At 40.1% G+C, this 16414-nt stretch overlaps 1 protein-coding gene across 7 annotated transcripts in view; it reads right to left on the reverse strand.

The window, feature by feature from the left end:
* The window catches only part of LOC134792759 (myelin transcription factor 1), a 303293-nt gene that overhangs the window by 138701 nt on the left and 148178 nt on the right, over positions 1-16414 (reverse strand). For all 7 annotated transcript variants that reach the window (XM_063764068.1, XM_063764070.1, XM_063764071.1 and 4 more), the window contains exon 3: positions 4393-4432. In XM_063764068.1, coding sequence (XP_063620138.1) covers positions 4393-4432 — 40 coding nt within the window. The remainder of the gene's footprint in view (positions 1-4392; positions 4433-16414) is intronic.

Below are 16414 nucleotides of genomic sequence, written 5' to 3' on the forward strand. Positions count from 1 at the left end.
TTGTCTTAAGAGACATATAGTTTTAAAAAGGCTGTAATTATAAAATGGCAGAATGGCGTCGAAACATGCATGTGGCCTTTTGAGAGCACTGTTAAGAACCGGTGGCTGTGTTTGGGATTGTTGGATTTTAATGACGTTTACGATAGGACCTGTGCTAATTATTGTTTAGGTTTAAGCATAGAAAGAGCAGCGTATAACTAATATTTAGTTAACTGAAACACAAATATGTTAGCCAATTTGTAAATATTGAAGTTGCATGAAGTACCTATATCAGAAGTTGGATAATCCAAATAAATCCCATTCACAAGCCAAGCTTCACATTTTCCTACTCGGCGCTAAGCCCTCTCCATCGCACGGTGTTGACTCGCTGAAATGACACGAGCTCTTGACTCGACATGATCATAATGCCAACCGACCCAACCCTTCTGCATCCATCCGGCAACAAATCTTGCCGAGCGTTCGGCATCTTTATAACTCGAGTAGAACGATCCTTTAACCCAACGTAATGGGTAGGTTTACTGGGAGGACCGTCGTAAAGTGCCCCGGTAGTCCCCACTACTAGGGGCCCTTGGAAATTTCACGAACTATTTGCCCTGCTGCCCCCGCTCAGCTTTTTTGCAGAGGTTTATTGTCCGGATTTTCCGCTCACCTTTATCGTTATTGTGTCCGCTCGACTTCATAAAGGACCGCCGCACTATTAAGACCTCATAACCGTGGGAAAATGTTGAACACTTGAGGTTCTAAGATTTTCCAAGTTTTCTCACGTTGTTGGAGTTAAGGACTCTTTGTTGAGTCGTTCATTGTCGAACATTTTATGATTCATACAATACAAAAGTAATTTAAAAATAACGATTTAATAATCCATGATGAGTTCAATCCACCTTAAATAGTTTGAATAGTTAATGTTGTTAGTGAAACCCCTGGGAGCTCATCTCACGCGCTTCTGCCACCTTTTAAGTACGCTCGTTCTACCTACTTTACTGTCAGGCCAAATTAAACGTACACTGACATCAGAATGATAGTTGAATCATGTTATTAAGTTATCATGCATTTTGCTCGTACTTGTCCGTACATGCATGAATTATAAGGTGACAAACAACAATATCTGACAATTAGCATTCTCACCAACGTCAAAAATGCTCGGAGAGTTTAATTTATACGCATTCGATTTGTGAAAGGTGCAATATTTCATCATATTTAACCCTTCGCACTATTTCCCACGGCCACTACACGCATCGCGAACTACAAATCGGTTGGGCACGGGCCACGGGCCGAATTACGCCGGCCCGTGAAAAATGTACACCACCTGTGGCGCGTAATCGTATGCGTTTATCCCTGCGGGCGTGCAGGCGTGTGTCCTCTGCACAGATGTCAGAGCACGTTGGAACTAGATTTGGCTGGATCTTTAGAATTATATCAGACTGATTCTAAAATATACTCGAAGAGTAATATACTAGTAGTTGCCTACAATTTACTACGAGAGGCCTGGAGAGCAGTGGTAGCAAGAATAACCCATAGGAGTCACGTCCCTCAGACATGAGGTCACGACCACGAAGAAGAGGAAGCCTACAATTTTTATGGATTTTATAAAAACGTGTTCCTATTTACATCGTACTTCAATGATACTTCAATCATAATTGAATCATACTTTATTGTAACAAATAACTTAAGAGTATTTGGAGAAAAAAATCACGCATAAATACTATGGCTAAGTCAGAAAATGTATAGGTACATTATGATATGATACTAGAAAGAATTACCAATTTGTTCGTCAATTTTGATCGGTGCATCCCTGTTGACCGGCTGAACAAGACTTTATAATTTAAAGGTTGGTAGTGTAGGTAGGCTGGTCAATAAAAAAAACCTTCATATGCTCGTACAGTACGTGCCCCAACTTATGGCAGGGCACCGACTGTCCATTGCCCGATACGAACGTTGTGCAAACATCGTTTCCAGTGTAGTATTCTGACATCCTCGCTCCGTGTCCGTGCAGTCAATTCCACGCCGATATAGGCGATTCCGCGCCATTCCGCACTCGCCAATTATCATCCGCGTGTCCACTCAGCGGCCCACACCGATTCACCGACACATTGCTGGCCTTCTACCCTTATACCATTGATCAATAAGGCTATTATTGCTTGCCACACAGCACAGATAAGTTGGTGGGCCTGAAGCCGATACAGCGCTCAATTAATACGCTTGGCGCATCACACCGCACCCAGACCATCGGCGATTTATTGACTGGAAATTTACGTCCGGTTTTTTAAACGGATTTCCCCTTTTTTGTGTACATAAATTGCATTTAGGCTTAACCAATATTATCGACTTCAGAAATAAGAAGACTTATTTCTAAACCATCTTCAAACTAACTTTACGTAAAATTTAAATTCTAGTTGGAAGCTAATAAAGAGACTAAAACTATTTGATATTTGTGGTGTCTGTGTATCATGCAGTTAATATCTGAATGATTTTCTAGAAACAATAACAGTGTAAAATCATGATTTTCTGCTATTGTCTTTTGCAGTACTTCATTCAGAAATTACATATCGATACCTTTGGGTTCAATTGGCGTAAAGGACATTTTGGCGAAAATTAATTATATACCATATAATGTATATATATGGAATATAACTAATTTTCGCCAAAATGTCCTTTACGCCAATTGAACCCAAAGGTATCGAACACATTCATTCATGAAAATACATAATTATTTACGTTTGACATAATATATAAAGTTTGGAGAAATGCCACCATTTTTCTAAACATATTAATATTCTTTACCAAATCGGAGCATATAGTATTCCGTTCACAGAGGAGGGGCTAAAATAATTATTGCTCGCTTGACAAATTGCCGCAAAGCCTACGTGTCGTTGGTACAATTTGATACAATTTTCACCGCCTTTCCTCGCACGGGCCACATTTGCATATATGCGGGGGCTTATGCAAATATTTTTTTACCTTGTTTACCCTACGGAAGGAAACAGCGGGTGCGCATTTTAAAAAGATTTACGCGCTTTGTCGGATCATTAAGTGCGGAACTAATTTGCTTACCTTTGAAATGTGCTGCTTTGTTCCGGCTATTACTGCCACCGGTCCCGTTACGTGATATGCGCATTTTGTCACTTGTCGGGTTTTCCCTTAGTCGGTCACTTTGCATTTGAGTGGGGACTTCTGCGTTAATTAGCTATACTAGTAAACACTTTTACTTTTCCAGCAATTAATGTCTTGTTTTATCTAAAAATAAACTACAAGAGATGGTACGAAATTGTAAACCTTTTTATAAATAATAATTGGCACTGCCATTGGTTAATAATGGTCATTATTTGTTAATGATGACACTTAGGTAATATGGATTTGTATTGATACATCCGTGCAAATAAATTATCCTAACATTTTTTTTAAACTTCCCTTCAAAATAAATTTCGCGGAGGCGTTTTTAATTTGCGTGCATTTTCTTGAAGGGGGCAACTTCTCAGCGATATTGAGCATGTGGGAATCGTTGAAATTAAATTTTCTTTGTTTTCGCTGAGGCTGGTTGGTGGTGGCGTTATTAAATTTCCTTGTGTTTTTTAACGGAGCCGTATCATTAGATTGAGGGTTTCCGTCAAGAGGAAATTGTGGCGAGGGGAGCGAGCACCTAAACATATTGAAAAAATAAAATCCGGGCTACTTACGCCACTGACGTGCTTGGGCTACTCTACTTCGCACTTTATTGTGTAGGTTAGACATTAGCGCGTTTTCTCTTAGGTACATAATTAAATACATATACCAGTGCCAATATATGTATAAACTAAAAAAAAACTATAAGGTATTTAACCTAACAAACTCCTAATAGGTATGACTTGAATATTATTTTTAGTGCACATGACTAACATGATACAATGAATGAAATTGTACGCAATAACTTATGATCCAAATAAGCAGATCATTCCTGCCTTTTTTTTCAGTAATTAAGTGTAAAAAAACAAGATTTGACACCGAGTCAAATACAGAAGTACCTAACTAGATATATTAAACATTCTTTGCAGATTTGTTCACCCGAGTAAGTAGAGTGACTTCCCGTACGGCGCGCTCATCAGCGCAGCGGAAAGACGTTTGAAGTGGCGTCGTGTAATAAGTACCACGAGTAAACCGCTGGCTTCGGGAATTTCACCTTAAATATACATATTACATTACGTGAAATTGCCCATTTTTTCCACTCTCCACCCCACCAATTAGGGTGGCTTGTGTATAAATATTGCACCGCCCTCATTAATGTGCGTGTACGTTTTAGTATATTTTTATGAGTCGCCTTGGACGGCGTCGTGGGATGCAATGAATAATTAAGATGTCTTACAAGGGAAGTGGTTTTTTGCGGACAAATAGGTTGTTTTTTGGGTAAACGCGACTTACCTTGGTCGGACGGCGAAGGCATTCGGTGCCGGAGGGATGCCTGAAACAAACACGATGTCATTAGTGTCACGATCTTTTACTAGAAAAAATAAGAAACAAAATTAAGTTCCACAAGCAACATTGAAATTCATCACGAAAAATATTTACAAATTCCATTAGCGGGCGTACAATCCCTGTCACTTAAACTGGAAACTTTCCCCAAATTAAAATATGACGCATTTGAATGATTAAAAAGTCCCGCTTCCGAGATTGCATTTCGACAATTAACGCATTAAGACTGTCGCTAATAAAGAGGAGCTCTTAATTAACGGGGAGAGTTAAAAATTGAGTACAAATTCGAGTAGCGGATCCCTCCATAGCCCCTCGGAGCTAGTGAATGGCCTGTAATATTTTAGTTTGGCTGAGACAAAAACGCTCAAACGCCGAGGGTCGAGCGTCGAGCTGTCACGTAGACACAGTAAGCCTTTTAATTCGATTCGTCAAGACGGCGGGACAAAGGAGCGGTGTTATCATTCAATGGGGCACTTCTACCTTTTCTTATTACTTTGAGTCGGTTTTCTTGTGAGGTGGACCGGGACACATGAGATCAAGGAAATGAAAGGAGTGGACTATTTAGTATTTTGGCAGTGTAGGGGAGACCGAGGTGAGTTGTGACAGAGGAGAGTTGTGACATCGTCGATTTTTGGAATCTATTAACTAGAAACTAGGTCGCATAGCGCGCGTTTGTTAGTTCAGTTTACGAGCTAACAAACGTACGCTATTGCGACCTAGTTTCTAGTTAATATATTCCAAAAAATCGACGATGTCACAACTCTCCTCTGTCACAACTCACCTCGATCTCCCCTACTCTAAATATGTTTACTGACGTCTTTATTTGCTCGTCATATTATTATGTAATTACTAAATACATAGTAAGTAGGTGAGAAAAGCGAGGTTATAAGTATTTTTTTCTATTATTTTAAGTAGCTTGGTCTATGTAAGTAGACTAACTAGGCTATTATGTCTTTTAAATTAAATACACACGAATTAAAAAAAAAATAAGTACTTACACACTTAAGTGCCTTAAATTTTTATAAAAATAGACATGACATATAGTGAACGAGGAAATACAAAATGTAATTATGTTTTCTCATTTAGATTGAAAGGCTAAATATATGTATCAAAAATACGAGTAGATGTACTGCTAAATAATGTACATGGCTACTTAAAAAAATAAAAATACTTTTAATCTCGCTTTTCTTATCTGGAGTAAATAGTAATTACGTATGATAAGTATGTACGTCAGTAAACATATTTAGAGTACAGTACACTCCAAAAAGTATACAGTAAACAGTTTGACACTAAGTAACATTCTGCTCAATCCACGGCGCTACGCCTGATTCGTGGCGTGTCCCGACTGCTGATGCCAGCTAACAGCTTTATTTGTTGCCACCGCTCTTTTACACAAGCCCCGTCTTATCTGACGGAGTATCGAACATTCGTGTTAGAGTCTGTTCGGAAAGAGAAGAGTCGTGGAATGTACTGGGCCCCATACATTCCACGACTCTTCTCTTTCCCCATAGACTCTAGTAATCTATTGGTAGTATTGCTGGCGTACAAAAAACCTATCGAAATAAATTAAACGATAATTATTGATTAATGAAGGCACTAGTTTAGTTTAGTTTATTTATTTCATAATGATAAATTACAGTATAAATTATTCTTACGCTAATCTATATGAATTTACATTATGATCGTCAATAATTTGTTTGTTTGATTGACGTTGTCTAAAGCATTATTAAAATAAACAGTTTTTTTACGAGTGCCTACGAATGTCTGAAAAAGATAAATTCATTTTAGATGGGTTCCGCTCTTGGGAAAATTGTTAATCTTCAATCACATAGGTATTATTAGGTATATGTATTTATGCAACCACTTCAGTTTTTAAAATTATCCTTAAATTATTTGTTTCTTGTAGGAGTTGTAAAAGAAATCTAAGTACAGTATAAAAAAAATGATAACTTCGGTTGGTTTGGAAGGGACCTTGAAAAGAAAAGCCACGTAGCAAATTAAAACGACGGATAACTTCGTTTGGATTTCACAATCAACCTCCAAGTTTCCTTTGCGACCGTATCTACATCAAACAGCAAAAAATATATATATTTAGTGTTTTTGTCCTTAAGCTTAAACTTTAACTGAAACCATATAAAGTCACGGTCTTGTTTCGAGGCCTTTATGTAATTTTAAGACTTAGCGATGTAGGTAAACATATAATATTTTGATAGTTGAAGGGCTTCGCGACCAAGGAGTTAAAATCAGGAACATTGTTCTTTCATCATTTTTTTTTCCCTTTTTATCATCTAGGCAGATTAGACAAAAATATGTAAACTATTATTATGATGAAAATAGTTATTTGTTTTACAAGGGGGCAAAGTTGTTGTTTAACCGCTCGTGCTAATATTAATACCCGAGCAAGCGAAAGATTCTTGAGCGTTGCGAGGGTTTCAAAGCACGCGGGTTAAACAAAATTTGCCCCATAGTGAAACACAAAAATTTTCACCACACCAACCCGAAGCAAATATTAAATGTAAAATATCAAACAAAATCAAACCAAATCAAATCCAAATGAATGTTATTAAATATTTATCACCCAAAATCATAATTTAAAAGTCAATTCTACCAGCAAACATAAGAAAACAACTCACAATTTGCATTTCATTACTTTAAAATATGTGAATAAAATGCAACTTTGCGATCAGTTGTTGAAGTGCAAAGTAAGCCTTTTCGAGCTGGTGTGGTGAAAAATATATTGATGATTACCCAATAAATAGTATTGCTAAACTGTTCGTCTAATTGTGATAATTAAACTAGCCATCCACGGTTTCCTTAACAAGAATACGTATATTATCTACTACTATTTCAATACACATTAAGGCATATTTAATAGGTTATTTTTAGGGTTCCGTACCCAAAGGGTAAAACGGGACCCTATTACTAAGACTTCGCTGTCCGTCCGTCCGTCCGTCCGTCCGTCCGTCTGTCACCAGGCTGTATCTCACGAACCGTGATAGCTAGACAGTTGAAATTTTCACAGATGATGTATTTCTGTTGCCGCTATAACAACAAATACTAAAAACAGAATAAAATAAAGATTTAAATGGGGCTCCCATACATCAAACGTGATTTTTGACCAAAGTTAAGCAACGTCGGGAGTGGTCAGTATTGGGATGGGTGACCGTTTTTTTTTTTGCTTTTTTTTTTGTTTTTTTTTTCATTATGGTACGGAACCCTTCGTGCGCGAGTCCGACTCGCACTTGCCCGGTTTTTAACTATAAAAGTACTTAAGTAAACTCCTACACCGTGACCTTTTAATGTTTGCAATGCCATCTGCTCAATCCGGCGTCGTTTAATTAAGAACCCGCTATTAGTTGTGCCCCCCCCCCCCCCCCGCTACCGGGATTCCTTAATTTCTGTTGATTCCTACCGCCATGAAAATAAATCGGCAACTTTTAAATTAAAATATATAATTTTTTTGGCAGCTATTTTGTTATGATTAAATAAATGCAACCAACAAAAAACTTTTGTCAGGTAGTTCGATTTTGATGTTTGAGTGATTTGTTTTATTGTACTTAAAAAAAGTTTACCACGAAAACGAAAAGTCATTAAGAGCCCATCAACGTGCACAGTTGCACACTAGCGCCACAGCTAACAAATCGTAATTATTTAAATTTAACGAATGATATTGAAAAAAGGGGGCCGCTACGTTTTTGTTTTGAGTTCCTAGGTCGACGAATCCAGCAACATAAAAACTAGTTTGATGTATTCAAAAGATACCTACTTAAATACACAATACAGTACGTAGCGGCCCCCTTTTTTCAATATCTTTCGTTAAATTTAAATAATCACGATTATTTAGCTGTGGCGCTAGTGTGCACGTTGATGGGCTCTTAACTCACAAGTTTTAAATTGGTTTTATTCACTTCATTGTCATGTTTCAGTCTTATATCATCAACTCTAAAGTGACTTAAGTCTTTTACTTGTGATGAGAAATAACCTGTCAATACAAGGGCAAAACGACATGCAATCACAGCAAATATGTAATAAATCATGTGTATCATTGAGCAAGTGAAGACAACGCATTAAATGTGATTAACGAATCAACTAATTAATCAAGCAACGCTTAAATATTTTTCATACTTTTTAGTAAATAGTAATCTCTAATTGCAATCATAAATTCCTAAACAATCTTTCACATAATAAAATTAGGAGTAAGTTGTCTTCATTACGCGAGTGACGAAATTCGCGTTAATCATACGATGTGAACACGAAAAGAGAACACTTTCATTACACTAATGGGAATGTTAATTAGAATGTTACAAACGCAGGCCATGAGCGGGATTGTCAATTGTTTATATTATATTGTGATTATGTTACGTGATTAATTCAGTAACAAACAAGAAAAAATGTTCAGTTGATTTTTAGTCATAAGAGATTTAAGATGTGTTTTGATATGTTTTTTTATCAAAATTGATTTTAAGTAATTTGTTAAAAATAGATATTAAAAATTGTGTTAACAATTGATATTAAATAATATTGATATTAAGTATTTTAAAGTGAAAGGAAACATTAGTAATACACTCTGTATACATTTACTAGTAAAATTGATTTGTCACCTTAAAGATAAACCGCAAAAAAAAGAAGAAAAGCTTAAAATATCACATTAATTATAATATAATTAAATGGCCATTAAATCACACTAATTGCGCTTTCAAAGCGGTTTTGTTTTTATTTAGCGGCCCAATTTTTTGTTCCCGCAAAAGGCTCCCGCTGAATGGAATTCCTTTATATGCGGCACAAACAGCCTGTTTACTAACGGCGGTGACGACAAAGGATATTTAAAAATTATGCCCGCGATAAATTAACGAGGAAATGAAAAATACATTTCATAGATGGAATGGAACGGGTGGAATATAAATAGATACAAAGACGAAACAATACAGAGGATCTAAAACGTTTTACGATCGCGCTCTGCGAATAAGGATATTTATTAGAATAATTTCATAACCTTCAAGGGTGTGCATACTTAGGTACTATCATGAACATGAATTGTATTTTGAATACGGCCTTTTCACAAATAACAATATACGACAAGTGACGATTATTATGATATGATGATGTTCATGAAAATATTCTGTAAAAGAGTATTGTGGATATAAATGGTTTATATTAAAGGTTGAGATTGAGATTGATGCATGGCAGTACCTATTCAATAACGAATAGAAACATTTTCCTTAGCTAGATTAAATGAATGGCCACCATTCAGTTAGTCATTAAACAAACTGAAAAAGTATCCCTTTGATCGCGAGCAGGAAGTGACCGTCTCCGGGCCATTGTCGCCAGGACGCCGTGGTCACCCTACGGCTCATCTCCTTAATTGTTTTCTTTTCAAAAGCACTTACGCCACAATGGATAATGACACCAGCTTTGATCTGCTGCCGACTCGTGCGTATCAAAGTAAGAGTAACTTCACCTTTGACAACTGCGTTACATTATTCTGCGTTACTTTAGCTAATTTTATTGTGGTATTGTCGACACGTGATATATTGAAAATGTAAGGCATCAAGTAGAAGAAATTACAAGGCTGCCGGCGCGGCTGTGTGCGACAGTTGGGCTGATTGCAAGCTTGTGTGCGTGCTCCTGAATTAGACGCGAAACTTTCAAAGTTTTCCCAAATTTCTGCCCCCGCAGGGAGCGGGGGGCGGATCGATAGCGAGCGAGCGGCGCGAGACTCGTGTATCTGGCCTCACGAAATCGGACAACTACGCTCCAGGACTAACATGACGCTTTGTAGCGAGGATTTTAATGTTCAACGGGGTTTCAAAATGAAAACTGTGTTAGTTGAGAGTTCCAAAACAATACCATGTTTGGTAAAATTGTAATTAGTGTTTTAAAATGTGTTGCAAACAGAGTATACGCACATTGTTTGGCGCGATGTTTTTGTATGGGCTCGTAAAAAAGTCTGTCATATTATTTATTCAACGTTACGGTTTTTATAAGACAACATCCTGTAGGTGTTTAGTAAGTTGTTTGGGCGGAATAATGTAAGTCAACAGCTTTGGGAATAAGCGTCGCGTGAGAGGTTGACCCGTGCCAACTGTCACCGCGCAAAACGAGAGCGACAACTGAAAATTGGGCGCGTGAGGGCTGCCATTGTTTGTCATTAATTGAGGGCTTTGCGATGATCTTCGTGCTCGAGAGGCTGCGAGCCCGGGGCGGCACTCCTGGGAGATATCGGCTCGCCAATCGCGTTGACAGCGACCCTCCGGCCTCTCGTGGACAGCCGCCAGTTCGAGGTGGGAAAAACTACCGGCTGACACTACTTAACGAACGGGGCAGCGCCCGGGAATTTTCTTGAGTGCTTGTTAATGTTTTATGGGCGGAACTTTTTCAAAGTAGTGCGTGGATTGACGCGCTAAGTGTACCTACATAATTTAACACGTTTCCCCCTGCAAGTACCGTCCATCGATTCAGTTTCCATTTATAAACACGATAAACGCCCATTATGACGGTCGTACGTGATCACAATTAAATAGAAATTCAATTCCGAGAGAGGCTATAAAAATCGCCGGCGAAAACTTTCCTGATTTATAACAATTAATATTTGAAATATTGACAATATTAAGGGAAATGGCCGACAGCCGACAAATCATATAAAAACCGCCCCGGAAGGCGGAAGTGCTGGCCCGCTGCTCTGGGACTTTATTTGGAAATGGAAAGTCTAAAAAATAAACGACAGGCGAGTGCGGGGGAGTGATTTATACGCAGTGGCGAGTGCGCACCGCTTCGATTATCGAGATGATATTTCTCGATATTAAAGTGTTGCCAAGAGGACTGCGGACAATATGACCCGAGGAAGATTTATCGGGCCATTCGATGACGTCGACGGCCGTTACGATTATTTCATTATATTGTCGGCGCCGTAAAAACGGTTAGCGTTTTATTTTATTGCTGGTTCGCGAGCGGATTTTTATTCGTATATTTTATTGCGTTGTAAAAACGACTGCAGTGAGTTTAGCTTTGACAATTTCGAGCGCATGCCGCCCCGTGAGGCCGAAGTTCGGGCATGAGAGCTAAATCTAACTCTACTGCTATCGGTGAGCGAGACGGATTTTGCTGAAAATGCATAACATGGGATATGAAAATAAAACTTCTCAGTGTATGTTTGCTTATGGTGCTCTATTCCACATATGGACCACCATTATACACTCAACATTTTCTTCACGACTAATTATTATAATATACAAATTATAAATAAATAATCCATCCATCCAAACATCCATCATCATCATGCTATCGTTTCTTGCTATTCGTCCTATCACTTTGCCATGACTCAACATTATGATTTTGATACAATGATAAATATGTAAACTGGCCCAAACGCAAACACCCAAAAAAATTGTGTAGTTACAAAGTATTGGTGTAATGATACTTTTAAAATGCTCGAAGAATGACCTATTGGCGTATCGAATAGAGGTCGCAGCGTGTGTGCCGCATGTCGCATGATTTGTGCGTCTCGCCGCGCCGGCGACCCGCGTCGATCGCACGTGCGCCGGCACACTGGGGACGACTATTTCAGCAGAATGTTTTTCCTGCAGACCCTTGTCGTCAATTATAACATGACATAGGAAAATACTACGGTATTACTAGCATTGATATGTGTTTAAAATATTTATATTGTAATTTCATCATACATTCCACATTTAGGACAAATTATTACAAAACGCTGAACGGGAAACGACAATAGAGTTTGTTTACATATAAGTTGTGTTAAAGTATTTTTGATCCTGTCTTTAAACTAGTTATAGTGATATTTACATTGGAAATATAGATTGCAATGTATATGCACACACATAGGTACCTAAAGCAAATAAAAAACTAATGAATTTAACTCTATTGAAAATTGAAATAAAACAGATCCGAACATTTTATGGTTTTTCAAGGTTTTGACAATGTCCCAGAAGGCTATAAAGGTCACAAACTTGAAATTGTCATGAGAATTTCGTCAATATTACACATATAAAAAAATAAAACCGGCCAAGTGCGAGTCGGACTCGCGCTAGTAGGGTTCCATACCATTACGAAAAAAAATCACGTTTGTTGTATGGGAGCCCCACTTAAATATTTATAATATTCTGTTGTTAGTATTTGTTGTTATAGCGGACACAGGAATACATCATCTGTGAAAATTTCAACTGCCTAGCTATCACGGTTCATGAGATACAGCCTGGTGACAGACGGACGGACGGACGGACGGACAGCGGAGTCTTAGTAATAGGGTCCCGTTTTTATTTTACCCTTTGGGTACGGAACCCTAAAAACGCTGAACAGGAAACGACAATAGAGTTTGTTTACATATAACTAGTGTATGTCGTGTTAATGTATTTTTGATCCTGTTTTCAAACTAATTACAGTGATATATACAATTGAAATAAAGAAATAATTGTCAAAATCAAAACATTTCCGAACATTTTATGGTTTTTAAAGGATTTGACAATGTCCCCGAAAGCTATCAAGGTCACAAACTTTAAATTGTCATGACAATTTCGTCAATATTAACATATAAAAAAACCAGCCGACCCTTATTTAAAACAAGGTGAAATGTATTTACATACATTTCGATTGTCTAGTAGCTCTATTAAAAAATAATCATACGATTTCCCCAGCAACTTTGTAAAACCAATATGATATTTACCAACCCATCCTTGGAAAGTTATTTTCTATTTATTGAAAATACTAAATGCTCAACGGAAATCCAATTCGGATTCGGACCAGCGGTGCGTGGAGACATTATACGTTTCGAACTAATAATCATGACAAAAGTGTCCAATACTGCTTGTCGCGATAGCATTAGCGGGATAAAAAGCGTCCAAACAGTCCACAGTAAACTCAAATATACCAGTAAGTCAAAGGCATATTAAAGAATTTATGGATTAACATTGGAGTCCGTTGGCTCGTTGGGTGGACGACATTCGGAAGATTGCGGGTCACTTCTGGATGAGATTGGCTCGGGGCCGGGATAAATGGCGTTCTCGAAGAGAGGCCTATGCTCAGCAGTGGACGATAAAAGGCTGATATAATGATGATGGAATAACAATTTATATAATTCATCTAAAGGTACATGTACGGTATATATTGTACGGAATATTAATGTTTTGACATTGGAAATGTCTTTTCGTTCGCTCCAGTATACGGTCCGATTTCACAAAAAAGTGCGATCCCCTTATATCTCGGAAAGTTGTGAAGATATGATATTAAAAAATAGGCTCAAAAGACGCATAATCACGAGAGCTGTAAGGTGCAAAAATAATTATTCAACAAAGTCAAAAACAAAAAAAGTTATGGTCGAAATAGTGAAAATAAAATTCAATTTTTTCCGAATTTTTGATTTTGGTGCTCGATAATTTGGAAACGAAGAATGATATCAAAAATTTGAGAAAAACGGCTCTGGACAATTTAGTCAGCTACAATTTGAGCCTAAAACAAAGACGATCGGGTTAAGGGTTTGCCCTGTAGCCTAACCTTAAATTAGTCAAAAAGTCAGAACGACATTTTTCACAGGACATTTATGACTTCATGTTTCGCAGAGTTCGTTATCGGTGTTTGTTGTGAATTATCGGGATTATGACGGCAGAATAACACTTGCACTGCGTGGGCTTTCAAAATCGCTGCAGATTTTTCTTGGTCTAACTCTATCTATCTTGTTTCAGAAGGGTAGTAGATAACGCACTATTCGACAATCTATGCATTCTTGTGGTGGTGGAAATAGAAATAGAGATAGAGGCAGAGGCAGAGGCAGAGGCAGAGGCAGAGGCAGAGGCAGAGGCAGAGGCAGAGGCAGAGGCAGAGGCAGAGGCAGAGGCAGAGGCAGAGGCAGAGGCAGAGGGAGAGGGAGAGGGAGAGGGAGAGGGAGAGGGAGAGGGAGAGGGAGAGGGAGAGGGAGAGGGAGAGGGAGAGGGAGAGGGAGAGGGAGAGGGAGAGGGAGAGGGAGAGGGAGAGGGAGAGGGAGAGGGAGAGGGAGAGGGAGAGGGAGAGGGAGAGGGAGAGGGAGAGGGAGAGGGAGAGGGAGAGGGAGAGGGAGAGGGAGAGGGAGAGGGAGAGGGAGAGGGAGAGGGAGAGGGAGAGGGAGAGGGAGAGGGAGAGGGAGAGGGAGAGGGAGAGGGAGAGGGAGAGGGAGAGGGAGAGGGAGAGGGAGAGGGAGAGGGAGAGGGAGAGGGAGAGGGAGAGGGAGAGGGAGAGGGAGAGGGAGAGGGAGAGGGAGAGGGAGAGGGAGAGGGAGAGGGAGAGGGAGAGGGAGAGGGAGAGGGAGAGGGAGAGGGAGAGGGAGAGGGAGAGGGAGAGGGAGAGGGAGAGGGAGAGGGAGAGGGAGAGGGAGAGGGAGAGGGAGAGGGAGAGGGAGAGGGAGAGGGAGAGGGAGAGGGAGAGGGAGAGGGAGAGGGAGAGGGAGAGGGAGAGGGAGAGGGAGAGGGAGAGGGAGAGGGAGAGGGAGAGGGAGAGGGAGAGGGAGAGGGAGAGGGAGAGGGAGAGGGAGAGGGAGAGGGAGAGGGAGAGGGAGAGGGAGAGGGAGAGGGAGAGGGAGAGGGAGAGGGAGAGGGAGAGGGAGAGGGAGAGGGAGAGGGAGAGGGAGAGGGAGAGGGAGAGGGAGAGGGAGAGGGAGAGGGAGAGGGAGAGGGAGAGGGAGAGGGAGAGGGAGAGGGAGAGGGAGAGGGAGAGGGAGAGGGAGAGGGAGAGGGAGAGGGAGAGGGAGAGGGAGAGGGAGAGGGAGAGGGAGAGGGAGAGGGAGAGGGAGAGGGAGAGGGAGAGGGAGAGGGAGAGGGAGAGGGAGAGGGAGAGGGAGAGGGAGAGGGAGAGGGAGAGGGAGAGGGAGAGGGAGAGGGAGAGGGAGAGGGAGAGGGAGAGGGAGAGGGAGAGGGAGAGGGAGAGGGAGAGGGAGAGGGAGAGGGAGAGGGAGAGGGAGAAACACAAAATAAAAACTTATACAGAGAAACATAAAAAAGAAAAAGTGCCACGAAATGGTCTCACCTCAGCATGTTGCTGGCGGCTGCTAGCAGATAGCTGATGCTGAACCCTGGCAGTACCTAGTGGAGCTCGGGTTTAATACAACATAAACACACGCTGTTTTGGTCATCGGACTCGTCTCGATGAGCACTTAGGAGAGTAGTACCCAAGATAGAGCTGATGCTGAACCCTGGCTGTACCTAAAGGAACTCAGGTTTGTTGCAACATAGGCACACGCTGTTTTGGTCATCCGACTCGTCTTGATGAGCACTTAGGAGAGTAGTACCCAAGATAGAGCTGATGCTGAACCCTGGTTGTACCTAGCGGAACTCAGGTTTGGTGCACCATAGGCACACGCTGTTTTAGACACCCGATTCGTCATGATGAGCACATGGTAGAGCATTACCCAAGATAGCTGATGCTGAACCCTGGTAGTACCTATTGGAACTCAGGTTTGGTGCAACATAGACAAACGCTGTTATGGTCATCTCTCGTCGCGTCAAACTGCTGTCAAGAAAATTTCATATCTTGCAGCAAATGGGCCGCTGCCGATCACCACTTCTCGAGTTGACTACGGATTTGCCGTGTAATAATTTTCTTGTACTTTGAACATTAATATATCCTGCTTATTAATCGAAAAATGAAATATGTACCTATACTTATGCGCCACGGCGACAATTATTCAAACTTGGATACGCGTGTGGAAATTTTGCAATTTGTTTGTTCACATGCGTTATGTCCAGGATACTTGTGTTAGTCTAAGAATAAAATAATTATCATTCAACGTTGTAGTTTTATTTTGTAACTTTTTCCTTATCCAGACTTTCTCGTCGCTCAGCTACAATATTTTTTCGAATTCCGTAGATTCATTTCCAATGTGCTCGATAGTCGTGTGAGGCACGAAATCTGTGAATTTTTTATAAGTCCTTTACTTCTTATAAACATTGAGTGAGTATGTTGTGTTGTATATGTGTGTGTAACCGTGTAA

Source organism: Cydia splendana, chromosome 8, assembly GCF_910591565.1.
Source record: "Cydia splendana chromosome 8, ilCydSple1.2, whole genome shotgun sequence".
In the NCBI taxonomy this organism is placed as follows: Eukaryota; Metazoa; Arthropoda; class Insecta; order Lepidoptera; family Tortricidae; genus Cydia; species Cydia splendana.